The sequence below is a fragment of the Aspergillus pseudotamarii genome (genome assembly GCF_009193445.1).
Source record: "Aspergillus pseudotamarii strain CBS 117625 unplaced genomic scaffold BDV38scaffold_136, whole genome shotgun sequence".
Classification (NCBI taxonomy): domain Eukaryota; kingdom Fungi; phylum Ascomycota; class Eurotiomycetes; order Eurotiales; family Aspergillaceae; genus Aspergillus; species Aspergillus pseudotamarii.
This window is the reverse complement of record NW_022475150.1, coordinates 1-27,357: the sequence shown is the minus strand read 5'-3', so window position 1 is coordinate 27,357 and position 27,357 is coordinate 1. Positions and strand designations below refer to the sequence as shown.

Sequence of the window (27,357 nt, the reverse complement as noted above, 5' to 3'; positions counted from 1 at the left end):
CCGTGGAGTCTCCTCTCTCCTCCTATCACGTAATAGGGCTTAACAACGCCAGGATCATCTTCGAAGGCATGTCAATGTCGGGGGAGCAGCGCAGTCGACAGGCCTGTGAGCCCTGCAGGTACGGTCTGCATTTTCTTGACCAGCGTCTATCCTAACTGTTCCGAACCAGACGCAAAAAGTCCAAATGCACGGCCGAGAGACCAGTGTGCTCGTTCTGTGAGCGGTTAAATGTGCAATGTGTCTATCTTCCAAGAGAACAGGCCAAATCGGACGGACAGGCGAGCAGGGTGACAAAGTCGTGAGAGACCCCCAGACTTCAAGGGTTTCTAAAGTCGGTGTCTCACATGAGGAGAATACAGAAAGTCTTCGAAAGACCGATTTCGAACCCTTGAGTCCCAAGTCAATGATATTTACCATATTTTGAAGTATGTCGTACGGCTACGGAACAATGATTGTAGAGGTACACTAACATTGAAGTTCTCTCTCAAATCGCAACGATGCTGCGACACCTGAAGCTTCGACAGCCCGGAGCGGAGAGCCACGGGAAGACCCCTCCACTGAGGTCCCAAACATGCTCCCACGTGTAGGAAGCTCTAATAATAGGCCATGCTTTGCACAATCATAGTACGTCTCATATGTCTACCTCGAATATTGGCTACCATACATCAGATATGAGGCCATTTGGCTGAGTTCCCATAGTCTCGAACCCCCGGTGGAAGTTTTGGGCCATTTCATGGAAGTATACCGCACAAGGATACATTTCCAACCATTGCCATTATTCAACCTTGAAGGCCTACGAGATCGCTTGGCAAACTCTCCCCGATTTCTTCTTCATAGCTTCCTAGCTCTTTCTTTGAATTTTGGCAGCCATGAATTTTACAGAGGCAGGGAACAGCAGGCTGTCCAGCTCTATACTCGCTCCGCGGAAGATGCAGCTATGAAATTGGCTGTGGAAGGCATCCCAAAGATAGAGGTTATAGAGTCACTATGCCTACTGGCTGTGAAGGACTTAATTGGTATAGCTTTGGGTCTTTATTTCACTCCTGAATTGATTGTGCTAATTATATTAAATTAACACAGGTCAAAAGCCTGCACGTGCTTGGATGACAATTGGAACTGCCTCTCGGCTAGATACTTTGCGCAGATTAACACGCCATTATACTTCTGATCCGCAGACTGAGGATAGGAGCGCTCGATGTCATTGGTCCGTGTTCATACTCGAAAAGGCCTTTTCACCCCAGGTGTTGGATCTTTCGTCATCTCAAGACACACCTGATTATCCTCTGAGTGCTCCCTTACCATCCTCATTGCCAACCTACAGGGATGAAAACTGTCCTCCTGACCTACATGTCTCAGAAGAAGTCAACAAGGACCTCGGCATCAATGCGTACCACATAGAGATGGTTTCCGTATGGGGCGACCTGACGCGATATTTGCATGGAATACGATCTGGTAACGTTGAAACGCCTTGGTTACCCGAGTCAACACACGCAAAGCTCAGTGTGAGGTTGTACAAGTGCGAGGCCGAATTGCCGCAAAGACACCTTCTTAGGAATGTCTGCTTCTCCAAGCGATCAATAGCTGAAATTATGCAGCAACAAGAATACTGGAGTCCTTGGCTGGCTATGCAAATGCTCTCTCATGCATCACCGGCTATCTTAAACCATCCCTTTCTTCACTTGGTTGCTATGCGTGGTGGTCGGGGTGTACCTCAATCACGTCTGTTTCTCCAACAGACCGTGGATCTAGCATTGTTTCATTCTGGCTGGGTGTTTCAGTTTATACAGTTTTGTGAGAACCTTCAATATGAGATCAACGATCCATTGATTGGGCACGCAGTCGCAGCCACAGCTACTATACCATGGCTTTTCCAGTTTGCAAGAGATCCCAAGGTTTCAAAGAAAGCGTATGATGACCTTGGCAAGTGTGAGAGATTCTTGAGTCGTATTTCATCCACCTGGCCCCATATTTCTCGAAAGGTATGTTTTCCTGCTGGTAGAATCAGCGACCATCTCCTGAATGCGAAACCTCTGGTCGATTTCTTCCCAGAGCCATGGCTAAGGACATCGCATAGCTCGAAATCCTCCAACACCTGCAATATGTCGCAAAGGAAAAGCTCCAGGACATACCGGGCGGCAGTACAATGATATCCTTTCAACCTCAGATGTTCTGGGAGCTCCTCGATCCCAAAGTCTGTCAGGTACCACAAGGCGACCCTACCTCGCAAGGTGGTACTTCCCAGGCTTCGAATGTACCAGACGCCAGGATGCGGGTTACCACTCATTTCGTCCACCCACTTTTAGATGAACAGCCACCTCCTCCCAACCCCGCCGGCAATGCTATGTATTCATTTCCACCAAGTCCAGAGGATCTTGAACAAGTTTGCCTGGATGAGATATTCGCCCATTTCCCACGCGATGAATTTTACTGGTTGCAGAGTTAAGGCTGGGAATGATGACTACTTTGACTAACGATTCCTTTGCCACCATGATGATGACAGATATCCTATGTTGTTGTTCTTTTCTTCTGGTGTCGTCGTCAGCCTTGAGTTGGACTTGTATATTGTGTGAAGTTCTTATTTTGGCTGGTTTGTTCCAGGTTATCTTATCTCAGCGAGTACGGATCAGATGCTAGTCAAGTGCCCTGTTGCTGCTTCCATGTCGGAATAGTAGAGTTATATATTCCCGCAATATGAGCTAAATGATACAACCCCCTGTTTAGGATTTGGTGTGATTCGAGGATGCGTATGCCAGTATCACATGGTGGGGGAACCTATAGCACAAGTATTGCCATAGACAGGAGCATAGGAAGAAGCCAGCTCGGAAAACAGCGCATTCATTGAAACTACAACCGATAACCTCAAGGGGAAAATACTGGGTGTGGTTGCCTAGTTTAGTTCAAGCTGAACAGCCCCACTTAACCTAGTCTACTCCATTTAAATCTGTCACTTCTTGGCTTCCCCTCGCCGCTTGTTGCTCACTTCGTATAGCTGAGCATACCTCTCAGTTTATACTACTGAGTGGTAGTGGTGTTTCAGTATCAGCCCTATACTGAAGAGATTAGAAGTAGTAGCGTAGTAGATAATATACTCGACTTGAGTGGCGCTAGTCGCTCGATTTTGCCATAAAAAACCAGTTCATAGAATGCCGATCTTTGTCCTTTCTAATGCGCATCCCAATTCAATGAAAGTAAACTTCGCTGAAGAAGATTTTCCGCTCGCAAAGTACATGAAAGAGACATCTCTTTGCCACTGTTCGGTGCAAATCATATCTGCTCCATAGTTTAGCACCATTTGAGCGACTTTCAACCGATCTGAGGGATCCACATAACACCCCAGGGAAAGCCATACGAGCCAGGTCCCCTTAGTTAGCGTTTATGTCGAGATCTCAGGCACCAAACTACCTGTTTTGGTAGGGTATTCCATGGCCTATTCAACAAGCGGCGCGAACGAACGCGCAAGGTACAGTACACCTTTTCCTCCATGGGTTGGTTGCCGTGCTTTTCCGCGAAATAATCCACAGCCAAAGTTACCACTAGCCAGGGGTGTTTGTCTCTCAATGGGATAATCCGAGTTTATGCTGCAGTGAATGAGGGACGCGGGGGTGCTTAATATAGTAGTGAGGGAAGCTTCCCTCTCGAGTGGAGGATCGGGTATCCATCCGATGGTTTCCCCACACCCGGGGGATGCATCCGGGGTTTTTTCCCCTCATCGGGATAAAGCACGCGGGATCTTGTTGCAGCTTTCACCATATCCCGGGAATGCCTCCGAACCGTATACTTATATTATTTAAGGTATACCGCATTCCTGAGTCTTTTCCAGTATTTTCTCTATCCATCAATCAAGAAAATAAACCAAAAGTGAGTCCCTCCTTATGCCTTTAGACCCATCACTGCGGACAAACAATTGCTGATACGAGAGTTATAGTGTCTAGCAACCTCGTCCCTCTTACCGTTATCAAAGGCGCTGGCCACGAGTTCATCCCCCTTCCCCAGGGCGAGAACGCCACTACGGCCGACTTCCACTCTATCCGCACCCAGACTGAATCCCCCGCGTACTTTACCTCGGGATTTTACAAGATCGAGGCCGGCCCTCAACGACCCGCTCACTACACTTTCGAGGAGACGAAGTATGTCCTGAGTGGTCAGATTGATGTTTTGGTAAGTTCCTCTCGTCCATATTGAAAGCTGCATAACCAATTGTGCATATGCTCTCACCATCAGGGATAATATTAACGATGATGCTTTTGCTTGATAGGATGAGGCTACTGGAATCACCCACCACCTAGTTCCTGGAGACTTTGCTTTCTTCCACGTTGGATCCAAGGTCAAGGTTAGTCGCGACCCTCTCTGGCGTTCAACTTCGCCCATATTTCCCGTATCTCTCACGCACCGAGCCATTGGCTAACATACTTTTACCACCTTCCAGTTCTCCACCAAGTCCCAAGGATTTGCCTTCTATGCCGTTACTCGGCCCGTGCGAACTCCCCACCCTAACCTCCAGGGTCGTGAGGAGAGCAAGTCCAAGTTATAAAAAGCGAATGAACAGGCCCCATTTCTCCTGTCTACCTCAATTATGAAATTATAGATGAATAGATGCTCGTCATTATGACTTCTACCGCACACTGGACTGGCTGAGTAACAGTAGTACTGGTGAATAGTTAGAGAGCACGCGGGACATGGCAAGATCGAATGCTTGGAAACCCGGCAGTTGATGCGATATGTTAGTAGATGTTATGTAGCGGGGCTTACATCGGCTGAAGCCAAATGACAAGATGATTATGTTCAAGTTCTGTTTGGGTGCTTCATCCAAATATCACCAAATCTACTATATATATGCACATTTAAATATGTCACCAATGGGAACTGTCTCTTGCGCCATCGGTTCCCATCTTCCCGTGGCTGATCTGGTCCTTCGTCAAGAAATATGAAGATGGAGCCCTTCATAGTTGGGTCTTCGTTAGTGCCATCAATAATAAGTGCAGGAAATGAGCGATTGAGTAATTGACGAGTCTGGAATTGGGCTGGGCTTTGCTCCGCTCAACAAGCCTCTAAAAGCGGCGGCAGTTAATATAACGAAGCCCCACCCTTCGGAGCGAGTTGGATAAGGACAAGGATTAAAAGAACGGTTCCTGGCGCTATTGATCTACTAATATAAAAGTAGTAATCATTTGGCCCCCACTGCTTTAAGAGGTTTAGAAGCGAATACATTGGACCACAGATGAAGCATATAATATTACAAACAAAGCACCACGAGACCACTAAAGAACCAGGGTCTTTTGAATTAGGGCTTAACTCGATCATATAAAGTGGATAAGACCCAGTTTGCCCGAGTGAAAATCTTTCCTCTTCTTGTCCATATCGCTCCTTTCAAATCCTTCAAAACTATAGGCCTTCATTCATTTCTTTTGACCATACTTAAACATACATCACATAATGCATGCTCAAACCTTACTCTCATTTGCCATCATGGCTTTTACTTCGATGGCCGCTGCCGACGAGACTGCCACTATCCTCTTCACCGAAATGGACCACGACGATCTAGTTGGAAAGGTTATCGGAACTGTACATGATCCCAGCCGTATACTACATACTACCAGAAGAAGCTTAAACTAAAACGCACAGGACGGTCCCCTAACCACATACGTAATCAACTGCAATCCGAAGCCCCAGAATGCAAATTTCTACCAGATTGGGGACTGCGACATCTCATCACAGGGCTGGACTGTCACCGCTGGCCCATCTACCATGCGTGTTGCCTTTGATTACCCCCATTAGTAAGTTTGCATACCCTCCCTCCGAACAAGGCCCCAGTCGCAAGGATGCTCAACTATAGCAGCACCATGATAGAGGCATGCTCTCTCCACGCCTCCACGTCCCTCGACTGCGCCATCACTATGGATTACGGTACTTCTACTGAAGTAGAATCCGGTGGTACGGTCGGCCCAACTAGTGATTTCTACCAGACCGTGACTATCACCGGCACTGAAATAGCTTCTGGATCCGCTTCCGCACAGACTTCTCCCACTGCTGCTCATGCTACTCCCACTACTACTGGGAGCACGTCCGCCGCCGCTGCCGTGGTTGAATCGGGAAGTGTGCCACAGAAAGCCGCTGCTAGCACGGCATCATCATCAGCAGAGGCTAGCCAGAGCACCAATGCGGCTATGGCGAAGGTGACAGGCAGTTCTAAGTGGGCTGTTGGTGGCGCTGCAGCCATGGCGGCGATTGCTATGGTTTGATGCTGAATCGTAATGCGACAAACTGTGTTGTAATATCACGCCCATACGTTTGGCTGAAATGTATCTGATCTCGATGGCTCATGTTACCCAGAGCCCTACTCAGCTATGATTGTCTTGTACATAGGCCCACAACTTACGAACCACATATGTATGTGTATATGATAAACACTATAGCTGTAAGGGAGTCGTCTCCCGTCTTGCATCCAATATTATATCTATGCATTTGCCCTGTCAATATATGTATCAAACTCCTACGATCGAATTCGGATTAGGACTGACAATTCCATATATACATGTAACATCGATATTTCAACCAGCGCAAAAGATGAACTGTGTATAGCTAGTTTCATTTGGTATTACAGAGCTCTTTCCAGTTACTCTGGCTCAGGTGGGTATGCGAGGCAGATCACTGCCTCCTGGTTCTACTCTGTAGGTGGCATCACCATCATTATCCTCCGTGCTTGAAGCCCAGTCTGACCATCAAGTAGCTCATTGAGTCCTACGGAACCCTTCACATTTATTGAAGGAAATTCGCTAGATAAATTTAGTTGCCCCTAGAAAATCTCAGTGAACAGAAAATATGGCTACGTTGAGGTTGGCCCGATCGGCCGATCGGCCGATCGGTATATTGATATTCTTTAAATCAGCTCCAAAACTCACACTACGCATGGGATCGCAGAATCCTCGACAATCAATCTACCTGGCGTGCCAGTCTACCGAGTGTGTTATCATGGTCGAGAAAAACATGGTATCGAACAATGCACTCGGCGCACTTCACCTACAGTCGGATCTAAGCAAAGGTATCATAGCATGGAATGGCCAAAATGACACAAACAATCCCAGGTGAGGGTCCGTCATGATCGGCCAGCGCAGTATAGCGATATGGCTTGATAATATCTTATTACGAGAATCCAACTAACCATAGCAGGAACTTCTCGCCCGCAAAGAAGTGGACCACGATGGTCTTACTCAGTGGCATGATAGTACTCAGGTTCGTTATATTCTACCGCAGGACTCCAATAACGCGAAGACTAAGAGGGGTTTGCCAAAGCTTCCTTACATCTACTATTGTCTCGCCGGCAGCATCTCGCATTACATCGGAGTTCCACGTTGAATCACCGATTCTTTCCTCGCTGATAACCACTATATATGTACTCGCCTACATGGTATGATTGTGGTCCCAGGAACCCTAAGATTATATTTAATGTGCTGACTAGTTCGACATCAGTTTGGCCCCCTTATCCTATCTCCTCTCAGCGAGCTATACGGCCGCCGTCTAATACTTAACTGCGCCAATGCTGTCTTCACCCTGTCCCATATCGGCTGCGCTTTAGCGCCAAACGCTGGAACATTCCTTGCATTCCGCATAATATCTGGCCTTGTAGGATCAGTAAGCCTCTCCGTTGGGGGTGGAATAGTTCCGGACCTTTTCGATATTCATAAGCGTGGTGTGCCTAATGCATTAGTCACGACGGGGTCATTGTTTGGACCTGTATTAGGGCCCCTTTTTGGAGGACTAATCACACAAGGAGCTGGTTGGAGATGGATATTCTGGGTCCTTCTCATCGCTTGCTCAGTTGTCTCCATTGCCATGGCAGCGTTCGTACCGGAAACTAATTCATTGGTGATAATCCGGCACAAGACATCAAAACTGCGAAAGGAAACCGGCAGACAAGATCTTCAGAGCGCTTACGACTCCGAAAAGACTTCTGCCAGTCTCAACAATCCTTGGCTCCTGCTGGCTCGTGCAATTTCGCGCCCTTGGAAAATGCTCTTCCGTTCCCCTCTCTTGGTAATACTCTGTATCATGGTAGGCCTCATCTCAGGTCTACTCTATACCCTCCTTACCACTACCTCTACATTCTTTCAAGAGTTTTACGGGTGGTCTCTAGAGACCGCCGGCCTTGCGTATATGGGCCTCGGCCTTGGCAGCCTGATCGGTTTGATTGTGTTTGCGAAAACTTCCGATCTCCTCACTCTGCGTCTTACCAAGGCGAACAATGATATCTTTCAGCCCGAGATGCGCATAGTGACGGCATTCCTACCAGCGTTGCTTATACCGGTGAGCTTTTTCTGGTACGGCTGGTCTACACAAGCTCAGACCCATTGGATTGTTCCTTTGATCGGTCTAGTACCCTTTGGCTTCGCCCAGGTGGGAATCAATGCGACCGCTCAGGCTTACTTGATTGATGCGTCTGGGCCCTTCGCGGCATCTTCCGTCGCCTGCGTAACATCTGTGCGGTGTCTTTTTGGTGCGTTCCTGCCATTGGCTGGGCCTAGTCTTTATGATCATCTCGGTCTGGGATGGGGGAACTCACTGTTAGGTTTCATTAGCCTGGTAATGCCTGTCATGACGATATTTATTTACCGATTTGGTCAGAAGCTCAGGGAAAGGTATTCTTTACATGCAGAATAGGAATACGACCCGTTTCTATCATATCTCCCCTTCCTAGGTATTGTAGTATAATGATATGGTCTGTCTTTCTTTGCGAAATCCTGCACGGAAAAATGTAATTGTAAAATCATGGCGGGTAAGCTGCGTTATACCGACGAACTACCCAATACTTAGCACTTTGACGCGGAATGCCTCTTATCGTCCCACTACCTTATTTAGACTGACATTAGGGTTCGACAAATCGCATGCGGACCAGACAAGATACGTCATGCCATTTCCGGTTAGCTTCTCATTGGACTCTGCTGACTAAACGAAACTCTCCGATCTTCAAGATAGCGTCCGTCCAAAAGTCACTGACGAACTACATGTCTACGTAATTTTGGAGTCGCATCAGGCAGTATTACATGCTATGAGCCATCGCACTGGCTTAGGCCCTCAAGGCCGCCCTACTTGTGAACCATGCCGCCAGCGCAAAGTCCGTTGTAACAGGAAGATGCCGTGCTCACACTGCTCCCGTCTACAACTCTCGTGCGTCTACGAAACACGGAGAAGGCGTGCGCCGATTAAGGCACCATCCAGGACTTCACCACGACCCTCTGCTTCGAGGACACCGCCTCCTCAAGCGCACAAGCTTCCTACTACAACAAATCACCTCGCGACAAATCAGGATATCTTAGACAGGCTTACGAAAGTCGAAGAGCTTATTTCCGATCTCAAGGCATCCTTCGACCATAGTAAAGCCTCCAATGGCCCCGTAGAACATGAGCAACAACACGCACCAGGTCCCGTTCTAGTACCCCCCGCTCAGTCCTCTCAAGAAGCCCCGATGGACGAGAGAGTGAGGAGTAGCTATGTTGACAATTCAGTGTTCGTCGGACTGCTGCTAGACGTAAGTTCGACTCCTCTTTGTATATAGTGCCGATTCTGACGGGTCCAGGGCGCCTCCCGACAAACTGTCACGACGGACAAGCCACCAGCCAGATCGTCAGGCTCACCAACTCATCGCTCAGTTACACAATATGGCATAGTCGCTACCGACGTGTTCGGGGATCAAGTTGATAATATCTCCATACACTCACAAACATACGAAACATTATGGTCTCTTTATAAACTGAACTTCGATCCCCTAGTGAAGCTCTTGCATATACCCACGATTCAACCAATTATAATGAATGCTTCTGCCAACCCCCGCGAGGCAGACGATACAACAATGACCCTAGTATACGCTATTGCATTCGCGGCTACAGTAACAGTGCCAAGGGCTAAATCAATGGAGCGACTCGGGTTTGAAAAGACAACCCTCCTGCGTCATCTAATGCAACAAATGGACAGCGCATTTATGAGGTCACAATTTCTGTTACGCCCAAATACACGGACTCTGACGGCTCTTGTCATCTATTTGGTATTTTGTCTCAATCCCCAATGCTATGCTACCATAGTCTAATGATTATAGACCGCGCTGAGAACTCACGATGCAACACGAACCACTTGGATACTCACCGGTCTTGCTATGCGCATTGCAGAGTCACTCGGTGTCCATGTAAATGGCATCCGTCTGGGTCTGGATCCTTTTGAGACCGAGATGAGACGTCGGCTTTGGTGGCATATAACCGCTCTGGATGCCACTGCGCCTGAAAGCCATGGGTTCAATTCGACGACTGTGGACCGTGACCACTCATTTCTATTGCCAACCAATATCGACGACGACAACATTTTTCCAGAAATGGCAGAGCCGCCGACCGGGAAGGAGAGGTGGACGGAAATTTCATTTTCCATCATGAACTTGGATCTCTGCCGCCGTTTAAGACGCGTGGTTGCCACAACCACGAAGAATGATGCTGGGAGCCAAGTGGAAGGAATCCGTGAAACCGAACGTAAAGTCGAGCGGGAATGGCTGCGGTTCGCGGATATGGCGAACCCAATATGTCGCGCTGCAGATGCTCTGCTCCGCATATCTGTCTTAAAGGCACATTTCATATTAACGCTTCAAACCTGGCTTGAAACTACAAAAGGAACAGATCGCAGATACGATCATCTTCCCCAGTCGGCCTTCACGACAGCCATTAAACTCCTCGAGGACGGATACCTGCTCCAGTCAGGCAAACTATTCGAAAGTTTGGCATGGTACTATCAACAACAACCCCAGCTGTACGCATTGTTCCTTGTGCTACGGACACTGCACGCCTCACCTGGCCGAGCCGAGGCAGATAGAGCATGGGTCGCGGTAGATAATTATTTTACCTGCCTAACCGATTTTGAAGAGGCGTCCGAGATGAAGGGCAGGACGAGCTGCGTTTGGACAGTCCTGGGTCCATTGCGTGATAAGGCCAGAGAGTCCTGTGCTCAGATGAATCGCAAAGCGCGGGGATTGTTATCAGCGGAAGTATCGTCGACATTTTCCCCTAGTGACTTAGTAGAGGCAACCCCTTTCGATGACTCTATTCCGCCCCTCCCAACCACCGATACTAATACGCAGTTATCACCATTCCGCACAAGCCAGCTCACATTAGAACCTTCAGCTTTGGATAATATCCTCATGTGGCAGGATTTCTCCGATTGGTTCAGTATATAATCCTCATTACACACTACACCCGAGGTCTGCTGTCAAGCGTAACAATCAGATACAAAATATATGAAAAAAGAGCTGGGCATTTTGTATATGAGTGTTGCGCTCTATGACCTCGGTGCGGGCAGTTATGTTCTATCAGCCTCCGGAAGTGAGGGCCCGCCTAAAACAGCGGATGCTAAGTAACAGTCATGACTTGTTAGTACCCAAACAGCTATATGTGTCATTTCTTCCCGTTACTGTGATTGAAACCGCGCTACCTGGCCGGATGAGGTAAAAATAAGCACTAAATCTAACCTACCCGCAAGATTAGTCTAAAGCTTATGATAAGAGGACACCTTTGTAAAAGACAAGTGTCCTAGACAGGAGACCATATGACTCGATTATTCGAATTGTAAAATGATTCGTTTAGCGTAATACCGTGATTTTATCCTCCATTGCAATACGCTGCGTAATGTAAACACACTCCTGCAGAGCCAGTTTTGCCAGTTGATAGATCGTATAATTTCCTCTTGATGAGGTATAAAAAGAGACTGGGACTTGGGACAGAATCTTCGAACTTGTTACAGCCTTCTAAGGCGACCGAGTGGGTATTACAAATGGATATCAATCAGGGTATCCGGCTACCTAAAGCCTCATCCCTTGCCTATTTGGGACGACACATAGCATCCTGCAGATTATCTATCGTGTAGACCAACACGAGGTGGGCAGTGCATTACATCTTTTCTTGTGGCCTATTAATTATCTATGTGTGTTTCTATTTGATTGTCTTACATTTTTATGCAGTTCAAGATCCACCTTCCCGGAGTACTTGCGCTATCATTCAGAAACTGATCTGCCTAGCTCCTCAAACCATAATGATGTTAGCTCCAGCAATCGCTGCTGGCACTGAATCCCTGTCCACTAGAGCCAACAGAGGAACACGGCCATCGACCAATAGGTAGATGCTACGTACCGATAACCTAGTATTCAGTACCTATGACGCAGTACATCACCTGCGTCCATGCTAAGGAGTTTTTTACATATATACGCAAGCCCCATCACACTTCGTACAAGCTCTTTCCTCTTTTACCTGTATTCATGCATCTTCTCTCTCAACTAAGCAAGTCAGATACTTTCCTCGTCTACTCTGCCTACAAACCACTAACCATACACATGATAGACGAAGACAGAATCCCAGCATGAAGCTCTCTCTCAACCTTCTCATGATCGTCGGATCCTCTGCCATCGTCCGGGCTGCTCTAGTCCCAGTCCCAGGCGCCACCGAAGAGCTCTGTGGACGCCTCGGAGTCATGTACTACGACCCTGATGATCTTCCTGGGGGCGTGGAGGTTCATGAGATACGGAAGTGTGCCGGACATCCCTTGGGTCGCGAAAACTATTGGGGCTTGGGTGACTACTTGCCGAGATGGTTTCCTTAGATACTTCCTGGGTAAGGAGGTAACGTGGTCTCATATACAAGTCTATTATACGGGGGTCTTAGATGCATGGTGATGGGGGGGCTGTGTTGTTAATGTGCCGGTTCTTGTGTCGTCGGTGAGACGGTTTTGGGGTGGAATAGCTCGATACTGACCCCATGATCTTTGTCTTTTTTGTCCCAGTATGGCTGGTGCCTGTCCAAAATATAATGCAATGTTTTCTGCGGGGTCTTTATCGAATAGTGGTGTTGAGGTATCGGATCGTTGGCCTATAGACCTTACGGATGACACCTCGTGTATATATCCAGGTAATGTTAGTCACTTGTTTGATTTCAGTAGCAATCCCCAAAAAGAAAGGGAAGAAAGGAAAATCGTACAGCATTAATATAATTATGAAAATGTCATTAATCATCACCCACAAACGCCACTTCAACTTGAGTCATCCTCACTCACTCGGCCGCCTTCCCCACACAACATGAAATTTCCCATAGATATGCACCCTAGGGTCTCTCAATTCTTTCCGCACAGAAGACAGGAAAACCGCTACCTCCACTGGGGCCCAGCCGAGGACCCTCGTACAAAGCGCAAGAGCATACGACTCGAGACTCATAACCATGACTTCACGATGGAATCTACCGGCTTCCTTCAGTCGCTCTTCTTTGGCCCAGGGACCCATTGGAAACTACAGAACTTGACTCAATATCCGATCGACCAAAAGTATAGCATATCTATGTGAGAGAGAGAGAAAGAGAAAGAGAAAGAGGAAAAGACCTACCTTGTAAATCTTTTCCTTCACATCCGTAAACCCTGCCTCTATCATATTTCTCTGATGGTCAGCCGCCACCTTCATCGGCCGGTTAAACTTCGCGCTCGCCTCAATCAACAGTCTAAACCACTCGCCCAGTGTGGGCGCCAGATGAAGGGTGTCATCGTCGGAGAAATGCTCCATCTCAAAGTCGGATAGTTCCAGCCATCCACCTGGCTTCATATGTGAATATGCTTGATGCAGCAATTTCGGCCAGTCCGCGATCGAACCGGCAAGGTCGCATGCGCGGATGAAGTCGAAGTGGTCTCGTTTGAAAGTCCAGTCCGCTTCAACATCATCGACGAAGAATTCGAGGTTCGGAGGGACCCAGGCGGGTTGGATGGGGCTGAGGTCGGTGCCGATTACTCGAGCGTTGGGGTGTAAGTCTGCGAAGTCGATAGCCCAGATACCTTTTGTATTATGGTTTGGTCAGCGAGAAGTGAACGAATTTCCCGGAATGAATAAAGGATGTATGTGTTTCGAACTGCAACCCATACCGGTTCCGGTGCCAATGTCGAAAACGTGTTCAACATTCTCTGGGATCGGAGCGTGGTAGAGATCTCCACTAAAATGCAGGTTTCGAACGTGGTGTAATAGGTCCTCGCGGTCCTGCTCTTGTTCGTCGTTTGGCAGCACACACTGCCCTGCGCGGTAGGAGTGGTATCGACGGCCGTTCTCGTACTTGTAGTTTATCACTTCGGAAAGTAGGGACGTGGCGTAACTTTGGCTATCGCTGCCTCCGAGCGCGGAATCTGTCGGTGAGTAATCCTCCTCAACTTCTATCACTGGGAGAGGGTTCTCAATTCGCCCAACGTTGAGTTCAGGGGGTGCTAAGGTTGTGTTTGCGGCGGTGCGCTTTTCGGCCATCTCGATAGTTGAGGTCGTTGGTTTCCCTGGACTGGGTGAAAGAGCCTGGTTATGGCCCGAGGGCTACATAGTGGTGTAGGCTCCTGAGGGGAAGGCAGTGCCTGTCCGCCAACTCTTGTCTTTTATCACTAGACGAGAGAGGTATGGGGTTATGCCGATCTGGCGGACGAACTTGGCTAGAAAAACGGTGAACGTTGCCCATCTAGGCTAAGGGTGTAGGGGTAGCCATAATTAAATGTACTTTAAGAGGAAACCCCTTCTCTTGGCGACTTGCGTAACATTAAAGGATGCATTAAGATTCATCGTAAGCGGGATTTCGGGATTTGTTGTAAGCCATGACACTCTGTTAAGGTTTGACAGGACCCCGCTGTCATGTATTAATTGGCAGCCCTCGTTTTAATTGAAGAGAATGAGCAAGGCTCCCTCCCAGCTACAGAGTCCTAGCGTAGCACAGAGTATTAAGGCAACTATGCAGAAACCAAACCCTGGTCCAGTCTGAAATTGACCTTGCGTCGTGCTCGCCGTCTCCGAGGTCTGATATTGACAGTGCCTGAAAGGGGCTAGTCTACCCGCGGCCCGGGAACCCGGGCTTGGCAGCTCACTATTATTGGCGCCACGTGACCGGAAGGGGAACTTACTTGAAAAGGTTCAAAAGACTGGCAGGCCATTCACTGCCTCAGGCCATAGCCATGAGTCATGTGACTGTGTCAGTTCCCCGCTCCGTGCATTCAATGCGGGCAATACTATCTATTGTATTGCAGCTACCAATGGCTGTGTCATGACTCAAGTAAATTGCCAATGATACAAGCAATACATTCAGCGAAATTTCGATGACGGATTGGCCGTCTTCGACAAAGGCAATAATAATGGATACCTCTTGTTACACTTGTCGCCGCAGGCGTATCGAATGCGAAATGACGGAGCCTCCTTGCAAAAAATGTCAAAAGGCTGGACTGGAATGTTTCCAGAAACGACCTTTCCGATGGGTCCAGGGTGCAGCCTTTCGGAGTAAGAAGAAAGTTTCTTCGGTCAAGGATGCATCCGTTTCTGTTACGAAGTTCAACCTAGACTCGACAAGGAGAGATGGTTCAACCAATGCCAAGTCAAAAGCCAATGATGATGCTTCATTGGAGTATGGCGAGGATACCCCTGGTGAGATACTGTCGTCGGGGGCGATGTGGGAGGTCATTACTGATATATATATTTTCAACTAACGGTGCGAACTTGAAAATGCAGGACCTCGTAGTCTTGGTGTCGACAATGTACTAGTAAATCCGGATGACCCCTACGCTTCAAGCCTAGACAAGGTTTCTAAATACTACTTATACTATTGTAAGCATGCTACTATTTTACCTAATCCACCAAACCATACCGAGTAAGCTTTAACACCACATACAGATAGCAAATGCGTATGCAAGCTGTTCGTTATGTATGACAGCAAGAGGAACCCTTTAAGAAATCTAATACCCGCTGCCTTGGGTGATTCAATCTTATTGACGTCTATCATCGCACTCTCGGCGCGTCATATGGCTAATGGAGGTCAATCATTCTATGAACTTGGAACATCAACCCTTCCGGCATTATCTGACGCACACCACAATGCTCTTTGGTTCAAATACAAAGCTATACAAGAGATATCGCATGCTTTGAGCGATGAGAAATTAGACACACATGATATAGTAATGGCCAGCGCATTTCTATTAATTTTTCTGGACCTCTTGGAGTCTGGAAGCGACAAGTGGAACGTTCACCTAGAAGGCGTCAAGACACTGATTACTCAGATTCAACCCATGGGGTCAGGGACAGGCACCGAGCAGGGTCTTGGGGGGACTGTGGAAGAAATGCGTAATTTTATTATAAGACAGATCTATTTGTACGTGTCGATGAAGAATCTCCCGGTGTATACATGTTCCTTACTGACCATTCCCGAAATCAGAATTGACACACTCGGGGCAACATACACGCGTCCCCGGCTGTTATCTAACACGACCTCTCTACAGGAGCCAACAACACCCCTCCAAATGAGTCTTGATAAATCCTATTTAGGTTGTCCTGAGTTTCTTTTAGATGCTTTGCGGTCATTTTCAATCTTTAGGGACATGCTTGCAGGTTCACATCCCCTCGAAGAGGATAGCTTGCAATCATATATTGAGAATATCAGCATAGTACTTAACCTAACACAAGACTTTGACTGCCGGGCCTGGGCATCGAACCTACCACAACTAGACACTCATTCGACACATGATACTAACATGCTGTCAACGTTGGCAGAGGCATATAAAGCTGGCACACTCATATACGGTAGACGCGTTTCAGATGCTCTTGTCGGAGAAATGACACCCCTCGATAACTTGGTGGGTGAATTGATTGCTATCATCGAGGTCATGAGGTGCGACGAGGCCCTATTCAAATGTATACTCTGGCCTATGTTTGTTGCGGGCTTAGAATCCCAGCAACAAGACCAGCGAGACTTCGTCGTCAGTTGTCTGGAGAAATTCTGGTTCGAGACAAAATGCATCAATGTGGTTAACGCTGCAAATATCTTGAGAAGGTTCTGGAAGATGGGTGATACCCAACAGACATTGTCTTCGCAGTGGATATTCAATATCGGGCAGTTGGGACGCGACTGGCTTCTTATATAGAGGGTTGTGCCACCCAAGCTATAAGAATAGACCATGGAAGGAGGTTGTACATACTTGTGGCTTTTGAACTCCTCCATCTCAGATCCTTCTATATCATACCTGGTCGCGTTGACGGGGGTCCACATTTGATTGTACGGTTACTTTGACGCTTATAACCTTCACATTGCTTCTGTATCATGACTAGTATCACTACTATATCAACGCCTACCCTTCTCATGACTTTATAGCGTATATAATTCAGTGAAGGATATAGCATACCAATCTTCCTAGTCATGCTAATTCATCATTGCAAAACGTGTTGGTGAGGGCTTCTGCCTGGCCCTAAGGCCGTAATAGGTGTCCCCGGAGCCAGTAAACAGACCTACAATACCGAGAAAGTAAAAAGTAGACAAATCAGATAAATCTAATAAAAATATAACAATAACTGGGAGGGATAGTAATAATATTAATATTATATATCCATTACTATCTTTGTCAGATCTACTCAATCTACTAAGAGATATTAGATATCTACTATTTTTAGAAAATTACATTAGAAAAGTCCCAGTATATATCCCAGCAAACCATTCACCCTGAAACTACATAGTTCTGATTCTCATTGTTGCTCGGATGCTATTCCTGAACCTAGTAAGTATTGAGATATACCTACCAAGCGCCATGTTTGGACGGATCTAAATCAAAACCGGTCATCTAAATATAGAACACCTACTGGACCTTGACAGGTGCTAGGACAATGGCATTAAATGCCTTTACTCATGATGGCGGCGATACCCAGGCTGCCACCCAGTAGGCAACACTGATATCTGCCTAGCTAATAAGGCATACCACCTATCTCTCTATAAGAAGTAACCACCAATACAAATCATCTTGTGGTCACTCCAAGAAAAAACCAGTTTCAACTATATTACAAACCCCCACAAAAGCTCACACTGCGAATCCAGAGATAATCTGCACGGTAAGAAAACAAAACAAATAGGAATAGAAATAAAAATAAGAATAAAAAGAAGGAAGCAAACAAGAAATGACAACCTATGCGATCTACCTCATTGTCGAAAGCGGCTTCCCGCGCGACCACCATGCCCTCTTCGTCGAGACTCACGAGAACGGCTCCTCCACCGGGCACATCTACCACGTCAAAGGGAACATACAGGAAGGCATGATCTTCGAGCACCGGACTGAGCAGCCGCCGGAGGAGATGCCAGGGTTTTGTGGCAAGGAGAAGCTGGGTACAGTGGCGATTGCAGAGTATGGGTGCGTCTTACGGAGTTGTGAGGGCGTGCCAGTGCCCAAGAAGCAGTTTCACGGGGCGAGGAGGTTGTATCCGCGGGAGCCGTTGAGACGGTGTCAGGAGTGGGTTGCTGAGGCCGTCAATGCTTTGAAGGGGGAGGGGGTTTTGGTGGAGAGTGAGGAGTAGTAGCTTCGAGCTGGCGTCTTTACACGGGTAGAGAGGGGAGGGGTGGGGATCTGCTCTTTTTTTTTTTTTTTTTTTTTTTTCGATACTATACCATGTATAGTAGTACTACCCCAACCGCGTGTGGTTTAAGTGCGACTGAGCGGAAGGGAAGTCCCCTTTCCCCCTACCTGATGGTCGTATGTGACAAACAAAATTGTTAAAAGTTATTCATAGTCTACCGTTCTGGTGGGACTCGGCCATCTCGTAGACGGCGGGGGGGAGATGTGCCCAATGATAGTAAAAGCCTCGTTAGGTGCACTTACACGTGGAGAGACTTGCTTCCCCATGTGCTGAAAGGCTCCAGTGATTGTCCTCCGAAGGAACTATTCTGCAAGCAGCACGGATAGCTTGGTTATACCCTTTTTACTCTGGATTGATCACTCTTCACCATCCCAAGTCAAAGGGTCCGACATGATATCTAAGACCACGCCTGCCTTCTGGGTCTCCACAGCTAGCGTGGTATACTGCTTTTCGTCCAAATCGTCCACATCGATCGGCCAGGATAGGTAGATTTCTTTAAGAGCAGGCACCTGAGAACCCTTCCTGGCGGCAAAGTCACGGAACAGCATACTGAGGGCCTTCTCCCAGCCGTCCATTCCGTGAGAGATCAAGGACAGCTGAGAGACCGAAGAAGGTATGAGGTCACCCAAAAATAGATCGGAATAGTTTGCTTGTTGTTCTCCCAATGCGTGAAGAGTGCAGATAGTGATTTCGAGGGGAAGCTCGAGCTTTTCCAGCCGACAAAACCCGCGCATTGACACTTTGCCTGGAGTAATCGAGCCGCGCAGTTCATCAATCGAGATGGAAAGCTCCACGAGGTGGCTCCCGGCCTCGCGCTCGATTGCTGCAACGAATCGGCAGAGATCCCAATCCTGAAGGCCACCGTTGTTGTTTGTGGTATGCGAGTATCTCAATGTCTTGAGGTTTGGGGTATGTTTTAGAAAGCCTGCTATGGCCTTGTCATCAATAGAAGCGCTCATGAAGTGAACCGCTTCAAGTGATTGAAAGCCATTGGGCAGATATGCAGATGTGATGGCCCAATATCCGTCGCCTGTGCCTACGCATCCGAGACCCCAGAAGGACCGAACGTGCGGCAAGGTCAGGAAACAAGTTGCCCAATCTAGATCAAATCTTTCACCAGCATCCAGCGAGGCTGATACCTCGAATCTAGTGACTTGGGCAATGCTCGGCTTGTGGTGAGGGATAAGTGCCCGCCTTGATCGGCGCATAATAACTTCGAGAAGCTTATTGGTTGCAGCGATCGGTTTCCACTCTCTTGGTAACTTGAGAACCTTAATATTGGGCAGGAGTGTCAAAACAAAAGCCGCAGCATGTTGTGAATAGCGGGCGGCGTCCAGATCATCTTCAATGGCTGCGTAGTATTCCTGCCATGCAAGGCCTGCTTCCCGTAAGTATGAAGACTCAGCTAGCAGTTTGGTCACAGCTTTATCACGACTGGCATCGGTGGCAAACGTGCGGGATATGCCTCTAGTGAATTGACCGTCTTTCTCGAAATCTGCCTCTCCAATGTAGTGGGCTACTGTCGGCTCAACCGCGATGCGTGCAATCAAATCAAATGCAGAGCAGGCTGTGTAGGGAAGGGTGAACAAGGACAGCTTATGCTGGACCACTAGATCTGTCTTGCCGTACTCAAAGCTCTCGAAATGCCAGCGTAGTCGATTGTGGTGCTTAATATGCGGGGTACAGAGTGCATACAGATGCTTGCAAGTTAGGGCCAAGCTCTCAAACCCCTCTGGCAAGGAATGCAGGATAATGTTTTCCAGGAGCTCATTTGGCAACTGCGTGAACGCAGCCATGGCGGTGCTAGGATATAGATGGAAATGACCACAGGCGCGAGTCGAAATTCCCTTTGACCATCCGATGAAACACTATCAAACACCGAGCGGCGCGGAAGAATCACTACCAGAGTCACCTGACAGTATTTGCCCACTGCAAAGAAAAGCTGCAGAATACTACCTGAGTAAGGGGCTGGAGGGATTTTAGCGTGGAGGATGGGACCCACCAACACACCAGCTGCGGTCCCGCGGAGTATAAGTATCCTCCGAATACGCATCCAAATTCCACGCCAGGAAGTCGATCTTAAACGGCCCCCAAATTGTCGGTCGATCCTGTAGGTCTAAAGCATGTGTCAATCTGCATATGCTGCTGCTTTGTTGCAATTCGGAACCGACTTGCATCCGGCCGTAGATATGGGAGAAAATCCTTTGTATATTTTGTCAACATATTGTATATCTGGGAACCGGTGCTTCGCCCAGGCGATGTCTATAAAAGCCAGACCGGTTCCGTTGATGCTTGAGGAATTCAGCTCAGTGCAAAGTCTGTCATTATTTTCCCTTGCCATTGCCGAGCAGATCATATTCCAGAAAGGAATAACCTGCCCACCATGCATATACTTCCCTACATGTTGCCCGTTCTCCTGACGGCGTCAGCAGCCAGCATCGCCCGTAGTACAACGGAGCATGTTGACGATATCATGGTGTACCGTGACGGGCCTACTGCCGATGGGTCGGCAGGCATAGGTGTCGAGTTGGAGAGCCCATTCTTCAAATTTGCACACCCAGGCTGTTCGATGGACAACACCAACGCGGCAAAGAAAGCAGTGGTTGACAAACGTCAGGGCACAAACTGGTTGTTGACGGCCGACACGGGGGTTGACCCCGGAAAACTCAACGCCGAGTTCATTTTTGACGGCCAAAAAATCAAAGTCGGGACTGGAGAGCTTGCAAAGGCTGGAAAAGCAGCAGCAGACGATCTGGTAAGGATTGCATGAAGTTCCCATCCTAACCTCTGTCCTATTAACCCGCGTCGCCAGGTGAAATGGTACCCATGGCAAAAACCGCAGACCGAGGTGCAGATTGCGAATAACAAGTGCAACCCATGGAAAATTACTAGCCCAACCAGCAAAGATAAACCAGACATTGTGCCGTGGGACCCTCAGGTCACTGCGCCAATGCCCCTTGAGGCACTGTACAGCATTATGCAGATGCATAAGGACAACAAGGCCCACGTTCTCAACGGGATTATGCTTAGAACAGACTATTCTATCCTCGTTACAAAGCTATACTTCACCCCCGTCAAAGAAATTAAGCCGGCCGCGCTTTCTGATGATGTGCTTGCATTCTGCTCCTTGGTCTTATCATATGCGAAATCCTTGGACGGCAAACCACTTAAGCCAGACGAGAGTCCTAAGCTGCGCACGCCCTTCATGCCTCGAAATGACTTTGTGACCCTCTACAACCAAGTCGAGTCAAAGCTCAAGGGGATTCCTCTTTTGCCTCTTTTTGAAAAGCTCGCATGCTACAAGGTGTCAGCTGGCAAGCTTGCGTAAGTAATGTCACATCTCCTCTTGCTCCGTTTGCCCAACTGACAGATTGCAGGCTTGACAAGAAATTCTGCACCGGGACGGCCAAGGCTCCAGTGCCGAACAAGGTGTTTGCCGGCCTCACGTTCAAAAATACGGCTTCCAAGTCTCCTGACGCCACCCTGACCGTCAAGGCCTGGATTGAAGGCATCGCCGCCAAGAAAGACTTGCTTACTGCATTTGACAAAACCATTGACGGTTCCATTGGAGGCCTTGGATCCAAGACGGAGAAGATGTACCAGGGGACTCGCAATGTGCCTTTGTTCGAATTCCGAGACCTTAAGGACATCACAACTTCCGGAATCGAGAAGTTTATGGTTCAGGTCGACACGGCTATCCAAGATCTCCACAAGAAATACAAAGTCGCTCCTAAATAAAGTCCGCGATCGCACAGCAGTGGAATCCAGCTCCTTGGATTGAAGACGACCGGTGGTGGGGGGAGATTCGGTCCCATAGATCTTCGTTATAGTGACTGTATTATTATTATTATTAGAATCGTTTGTATTGTATTATAGTTAAAGACATTAGGACCTTTATATAGAAACCTCAACTTTATAATTCCATAACCCGTGGGACCCTCTTACAGGATTGATGAATCTTTTCAGTCGTGCTGCCGTAGTGACATGAATAAATGGAACATACACTCCTATACGAGCCCAAATTTCTAGAACGACTGTAGATATTTTCCTCTATCTATCGTCGGTCTAGTGATAGTACTCAGTTTAATAACCAGATCTATGGAACAACAGACGTAGGTATTTCCGGGCCTACTCATGCTAGCCCACGTCAAAAATTGATGGAAGAAGAACTTGGATCCCCTTCCAAGATTAGCTATACACTGCACAAGCCACGCACCAATAGTAAGTCCAATCAGAGGCCTTTGGAGGCCTGCGCAGGCGTTCAGGGGAAGGACTCAAGATAGGGCGGTTGTGGTGCTAAACCCGTATCGGCTACAGAATAAAAAGAAAAAAGTATAATGAAGCTATACATACAGCAGACGGGATTCGCTAGTGGATTGGGCAGCGTTATACTCTTTCTTTTTGCCTAGATAAAACCTGCCAGGGTAGAATACCTAATTACCTACGGATAGCTAACAGTACCCCAGACAAAACCATGCACAATATAGCCTCGTTATATTTCCCCCTCAAGCATTGACTACGTGATTCTTTCTTTGCATCAGACGAGTATAACAGAACAAGAATCAGTCTCAGTATTAGATTCTGCTATCATGAATTCGACGTTTTTTCTCTGCTGATTCGCCTACGTATCCTTACCGAGTTAACAGGCTGTCTACCGGGTGTAGACGTCGAGAAAGCTGCCCAGTACAGCCAATCGCCGTAAATATCTATGATCGTAGAGTAAACCAGCGATCAAACTACTAGAGAGCAGGATCAAGGCGCAGATAGTTTAAAGCTAAGAAATCTCTGATCTCGACTTGGAGAAGAAAACCCTGCTGTTGCCAGCAGAACAAGAAGGTACCAAACGATAGCAGTCTACCCCTGTCACTGATCGGTACGCGCGCTGTGCTGTTCCTGTAGCACTTTCCTTTGCATGATGAATAATAACATTGGACTAAATAAAGACTCACCAGGTCTTCACGACTTGTGTCCATTGTTGTGTGGTTACGGGCCGTTTCTTCATGGCCAAGGTTTGGCTTAATCCATATGTGATCGACTACTTGAGGTTAAACTTGGCGATGGGGAGAATAACAAAGAGGCAACTTTGTTTTGAAAAAGGGCCACGAAAGAAATGGGAAAAGGACAAAAGAACAGTAAAAGAGAGCGCGGGAGGAGCTGCTTTTGTAAGCCGTCTGAAGAGGTCAGCAAAGTTGTTTTCTTTGCTCCATTGCTTCTTATTTGTTCCTTTCGTCACGGTATTTCAACTCCGACCTGTCATTTACTTTTGCTCTCATATATCAAGCACCCCCAATGTACTCTCTATGCTGCAGTTCAAACTAAAGTTTTGCTAAGGCTACTTGGACATACATCATGGCTACTTCTCCTGCCACGAGTCTGTCTCAAGCTTTGGACTTTCAGCCATCCAGCGACCCCTTAACCACACTGCAGCTCCCCTTAGCCATTGGCATTGGTAATGGTACCTAACAGACATCCTGCCTCCTCCAGCATTTTCCTTTTTGAGCGCAGACTGACTCGCCGGGCTGGGTCACAGTGTCAATTGGAGGCTGTGCCATCGGAGATAGCACCGTCAGCTTTGTGATTGACACGAGTCGCAGTGTGATTGCGTCGAAGGTTTCGGGTAGTGCTGAGAAGACTTTTATTTCTCAATTCTGAGTTACGGCCCAAGAGAAGCGTTGAATTGTTTCACCGCGAATACCTCTTAGATCAACGAGAACTACAGTTTACTGGTAAATATTAACAATGGTCTTTGAACCTAGATCAGATGTGATCTCAACTTGGCGGATGATCTTCTAACCATATTACCTAAAAGTTGAGGAGTCACAAAGCTGACCGATCCACACTTGTGATCTGCCTCCCGTATATCTAGAAGCTTGTATTGCCATTCAACGGCGGCTCTTGTTAGAATATCAGCGAAATGCCACGATGGCGATATTTAGCACTACTATCCTATGCCGAGTGGGAAATATCACACAGTTTAAATGACAAGGAGTCATTTAGACCCTTGGAATAATGAGTGATTGAGGTGATAATATCATCTAGACACTGATCGGCATAGCCAAGGCCGCAGCCTCCATCGATGGAACGCAGTACCCCACAGTGCCACCTCAGATCTCGTATTGAGTGCGGTATACTCCGTACCTTTCACACAATTGTCCACACAGCTCTTACCATTTGGGTTGAAAGTTAGATGTTGCCCAGGATACGGAAGCCAACAGTCTAGGGTCCTGCGACTCTTGACAAAAGTAGACTACTCTTCAGGCGAACGGACGATGAGCGAAATAGATGACTAGGAAGAAAATATCATCTCCCCTCGCTCACCGTCTTAATCTGTATGTGGGGTTGGTGTGTGACATTTGAACGATTACGTTTGCTTCGCGGGGCGAAAATGCCTTGCTAGCGGGGCACTAAGGATATCAATTCTAGTGAACTACACCAGCGATATTGCCTACTAGTGAAAGAAAAAAAGAAAACAATGAAGGCAGCATATAGTATCGGCATAGCATTTCCTCTTGATGGCTACTCCCACCCTCCAGTATAACCCAGCGGCTAGTCCCACTCCTTACGGCACTACAAACAATAGAAATGTGTTAATATCTGAGTGAAGAACTGTTCAAAATCCCCAGGCCAGATGAATAACTTACACATATAACGCAACGGGGATTGCGCACTGAGCAATCACTGCAATATTGATCACACTGTAACAACCCGTGATTAATTGGTCTTTCCTTCCAACACCATAGAAGAATGTCCGGTCGTTTCATATGACCTATGAATATACTAACAAATTCACTTGCTGCTCCAGCTTCTTCACGCTGGATGAGAGACGCCTTTTGGAATCCGGACTCGGGTAAGGCTGAGGTGAGCCCTAAAACAAGAGGGAAGATGATAGCGAAAAGTTTCATCGTGAAGTGTTGTCAATGGACTTTCGAATCGCAGGATGATTGTTTAGAGCAAGTGAATGATTCAACTTTTGATGGAGATAGAAGGTGCCTGTGTTTGTCTTTATAGCTCTTCCGCGCTGATCGAAACCCTCTTGAGCAGTATCCTAACACGAGATGATCGTCGACCTACTATTGAAATTTAACTTCTCCTCTCTGCAAACAGGATCACCATTGAATCTTGGCTAGAATCTTTGGTCAGAGATTCGCAGTGGAATGAATGCCTGACTAACTCTACATGTCTACCATCGGGCATACAGCTCCAGATGGTGCAGAATCGGAACAGACACAGCCTAGGGATAGTATTAAACTTACGACTAACCGTAATATAAAGCATAATGAGATGAGTAAAGCTAATGATGACCTTTAGGTAAGAGATCGTTTCTACTTACTTAGGCTCAAGCCCACAATAGATTGTGCTTTGGATCTAAGTCTCTAGTCTATAATAGATCTTAGATCAGGTATAATAGCTTACAATGAACGTAAATTCTTAAATAATTCCAAATAGTAGAATCGAGAGCTCGTAGTAATTCTGCATGCTTATCAGCAGTCCATTCCGGCTGTTATCCTTGGCTTTCACCCTCTTGAAAATAGGAACACAGGTCGGAATGCAGGCGGCGGCAATGCCAACGGATTGCTCCAGAATACAATATACCCGAGAGCCACGTCATATTAACCTGTAGGTAACACTGTTAATCAAGTACGCCAGGCTGAAAGGGGTATAGACGGGGGCTTTAGGTACATACCAGGCCCCTACTAGTCTGGTAATACTGCCAATAGGAGCGCAGTGTATTGGAGATTGTGGCGATCACGCGGCCCAGACTCATAAAGCCGCAAATAAAGAGCCTCCTTCCCCGCTGGATTCGTATACCTCAGAGAATAATAACAGGGGCTGAGATCAGGCACAGATTTATTACATTAATTAATCTCTATTGTATATAGGCGGTGGTATATATATCTTTAATAGATATATATATAGAAGAAATACTATAATGTTAAAACAGAGTATATAATATTAACAAGACAACAATAATTGTAATAGTAATATAACAGCAGATAACTCAGCTCGCTATCTCAGACAATAATACTCTACTATAAGTAAGGTACTATACCGGCAGTACACTATATAGGTGACCCCAGGGCATTCGGGATCGTTGATCCCGAATTATATGACCTTTTGGCCTTGTGGAATATCGGGCCCTGGCGATATCCCTTACAGGTACCGGGGTCTAACTGTCACGGATTCCAGGGTAACTCCCATGATGACTGCAGCGTATACCCTGCCTGCTGTGAGGAGACATCTCGGTGGCCGCACAGCAACATCAGAGGGTATATCCGCTGCCTTTCCAATAACAGATAGTAGCCCTCTCTCAATCCTTTTCTATAGAGAAAAAGGGAGATCTCTTTTAGCTATAAAAGATAGCTTAATATCAATAAAAGAAAGGCAATAATCAGCCTTCGGTCTATATAGTATCTACTGTTTGCCTTTCTGCCTACGTACCCTTACCTAGTTGACAGGTCTTCTACCCTGACTAGTAGATATTTCTTTGACACTAACGGTCTATAATAGACTGGCGTTTGGCCAGGTTAGGTTAGGTTAATGGGGTCAGTTATATCTAACCGCTAGGTTATGGCTAGGTTAATAGAATTTTTATACCTAATCACAGTTAAGCTAAAAATTAGACAGTTAATCTAGATTAACTATACTTAGTATCAAGACTATCAATTTTTATCTAGTATAGTAGACAGTAAGCTAGATTAACTGTAGTTAATTTAGAATTAATCTAACTATCTTAACCGATTGTAAGAATACTCTATTAATAGTATTAAAAAATTCTGTTTATTAATTATATATAGAAAGAAAATATATTTTTAATTAAAAATTCTATTAAAATTATTATTTTCTATAGTTAAAATAGTATTTTAGCTGATTTTAGTTTAGAGTAATTATATATAGAAAATATATAGTAGAAATATATATAAATATAATTAATATTTTATTATACAGTAATA

General features: G+C 46.8%; 12 protein-coding genes across 12 annotated transcripts; 9 read left to right on the top strand and 3 right to left on the bottom strand.

Moving 5' to 3' along the window:
• Positions 1–68: 68 nt before the first annotated feature.
• BDV38DRAFT_290947 (uncharacterized protein) lies at positions 69–2,443 on the top strand (the record flags this gene model as incomplete). Its single annotated transcript, XM_032061607.1, has 9 exons — positions 69–118; positions 170–298; positions 360–425; positions 478–624; positions 700–1,016; positions 1,081–1,995; positions 2,050–2,101; positions 2,140–2,228; positions 2,259–2,443. 9 exons carry the CDS (start codon positions 69–71, stop codon positions 2,441–2,443), a joined length of 1,950 nt encoding a protein of 649 aa, XP_031906992.1.
• Positions 2,444–3,759: 1,316 nt separating this feature from the next.
• On the top strand, positions 3,760–4,531 carry BDV38DRAFT_276387 (uncharacterized protein; the record flags this gene model as incomplete). The annotated part of the gene is made up of 4 exons (XM_032058209.1): positions 3,760–3,792; positions 3,883–4,158; positions 4,256–4,330; positions 4,427–4,531. The coding sequence occupies 4 exons, from the start codon at positions 3,760–3,762 to the stop codon at positions 4,529–4,531; spliced, it is 489 nt and encodes a 162-aa protein (XP_031906991.1).
• Positions 4,532–5,433: 902 nt separating this feature from the next.
• Positions 5,434–6,239, top strand: BDV38DRAFT_276386 (uncharacterized protein; the record flags this gene model as incomplete). The annotated part of the gene is made up of 3 exons (XM_032058208.1): positions 5,434–5,562; positions 5,623–5,774; positions 5,834–6,239. The coding sequence occupies 3 exons, from the start codon at positions 5,434–5,436 to the stop codon at positions 6,237–6,239; spliced, it is 687 nt and encodes a 228-aa protein (XP_031906990.1).
• Positions 6,240–6,984: 745 nt separating this feature from the next.
• On the top strand, positions 6,985–8,655 carry BDV38DRAFT_276385 (major facilitator superfamily domain-containing protein; the record flags this gene model as incomplete). Its single annotated transcript, XM_032058207.1, has 4 exons — positions 6,985–7,082; positions 7,168–7,230; positions 7,291–7,405; positions 7,468–8,655. The coding sequence occupies 4 exons, from the start codon at positions 6,985–6,987 to the stop codon at positions 8,653–8,655; spliced, it is 1,464 nt and encodes a 487-aa protein (XP_031906989.1).
• Positions 8,656–11,862: 3,207 nt separating this feature from the next.
• On the top strand, positions 11,863–13,019 carry BDV38DRAFT_38734 (uncharacterized protein). Its single transcript, XM_032063265.1, has 3 exons — positions 11,863–11,903; positions 12,044–12,302; positions 12,363–13,019. Exon 3 carries the CDS (start codon positions 12,382–12,384, stop codon positions 12,619–12,621), a length of 240 nt encoding a protein of 79 aa, XP_031906988.1. The 5' UTR covers positions 11,863–11,903; positions 12,044–12,302; positions 12,363–12,381; the 3' UTR covers positions 12,622–13,019.
• A 44-nt stretch (positions 13,020–13,063) lies between these two features.
• Positions 13,064–14,290, bottom strand: BDV38DRAFT_276383 (class I SAM-dependent methyltransferase; the record flags this gene model as incomplete). The annotated part of the gene is made up of 3 exons (XM_032058206.1): positions 13,064–13,300; positions 13,394–13,833; positions 13,921–14,290. 3 exons carry the CDS (start codon positions 14,288–14,290, stop codon positions 13,064–13,066), a joined length of 1,047 nt encoding a protein of 348 aa, XP_031906987.1.
• Positions 14,291–15,156: 866 nt separating this feature from the next.
• On the top strand, positions 15,157–16,932 carry BDV38DRAFT_276382 (uncharacterized protein; the record flags this gene model as incomplete). Its single annotated transcript, XM_032058205.1, has 4 exons — positions 15,157–15,442; positions 15,527–15,622; positions 15,689–16,163; positions 16,227–16,932. 4 exons carry the CDS (start codon positions 15,157–15,159, stop codon positions 16,930–16,932), a joined length of 1,563 nt encoding a protein of 520 aa, XP_031906986.1.
• Positions 16,933–17,824: 892 nt separating this feature from the next.
• BDV38DRAFT_38719 (uncharacterized protein) lies at positions 17,825–18,401 on the top strand. Its single transcript, XM_032063264.1, has 2 exons — positions 17,825–17,887; positions 17,937–18,401. Exon 2 carries the CDS (start codon positions 17,954–17,956, stop codon positions 18,344–18,346), a length of 393 nt encoding a protein of 130 aa, XP_031906985.1. The 5' UTR covers positions 17,825–17,887; positions 17,937–17,953; the 3' UTR covers positions 18,347–18,401.
• Positions 18,402–18,762: 361 nt separating this feature from the next.
• BDV38DRAFT_290946 (uncharacterized protein) lies at positions 18,763–20,629 on the bottom strand (the record flags this gene model as incomplete). The annotated part of the gene is made up of 2 exons (XM_032061606.1): positions 18,763–20,106; positions 20,492–20,629. The coding sequence occupies 2 exons, from the start codon at positions 20,627–20,629 to the stop codon at positions 18,763–18,765; spliced, it is 1,482 nt and encodes a 493-aa protein (XP_031906984.1).
• A 160-nt stretch (positions 20,630–20,789) lies between these two features.
• Positions 20,790–22,144, top strand: BDV38DRAFT_289176 (uncharacterized protein; the record flags this gene model as incomplete). Its single annotated transcript, XM_032061194.1, has 3 exons — positions 20,790–21,161; positions 21,219–21,730; positions 21,784–22,144. 3 exons carry the CDS (start codon positions 20,790–20,792, stop codon positions 22,142–22,144), a joined length of 1,245 nt encoding a protein of 414 aa, XP_031906983.1.
• Positions 22,145–23,755: 1,611 nt separating this feature from the next.
• Positions 23,756–24,058, top strand: BDV38DRAFT_289175 (uncharacterized protein; the record flags this gene model as incomplete). The annotated part of the gene is made up of 2 exons (XM_032061193.1): positions 23,756–23,861; positions 23,937–24,058. The coding sequence occupies 2 exons, from the start codon at positions 23,756–23,758 to the stop codon at positions 24,056–24,058; spliced, it is 228 nt and encodes a 75-aa protein (XP_031906982.1).
• Positions 24,059–24,796: 738 nt separating this feature from the next.
• Positions 24,797–25,890, bottom strand: BDV38DRAFT_265876 (uncharacterized protein). The gene is made up of 3 exons (XM_032056398.1): positions 25,820–25,890; positions 25,189–25,763; positions 24,797–25,101 (listed from the first exon to the last, which is right to left on the bottom strand). The coding sequence occupies exons 2-3, from the start codon at positions 25,306–25,308 to the stop codon at positions 24,994–24,996; spliced, it is 228 nt and encodes a 75-aa protein (XP_031906981.1). The 5' UTR covers positions 25,309–25,763; positions 25,820–25,890; the 3' UTR covers positions 24,797–24,993.
• Positions 25,891–27,357: the final 1,467 nt, after the last annotated feature.

What these genes read in the sequence shown, in the direction of transcription:
- BDV38DRAFT_38734 (XM_032063265.1), top strand. Translation starts at nt 12,382, where the DNA reads ATGAAGCTCTCTCTCAACCTTCTCATGATCGTCGGATCCTCTGCCATC.
- BDV38DRAFT_38719 (XM_032063264.1), top strand. Translation starts at nt 17,954, where the DNA reads ATGACAACCTATGCGATCTACCTCATTGTCGAAAGCGGCTTCCCGCGC.
- BDV38DRAFT_265876 (XM_032056398.1), bottom strand. Translation starts at nt 25,308, where the DNA reads ATGAAACTTTTCGCTATCATCTTCCCTCTTGTTTTAGGGCTCACCTCA. An exon ending in CTGGAGCAGCAAGTGAATTT is followed by an intron (nt 25,102 to 25,188) that starts GTTAGTATATTC and finishes GGGTTGTTACAG; the next exon opens with TGTGATCAATATTGCAGTGA.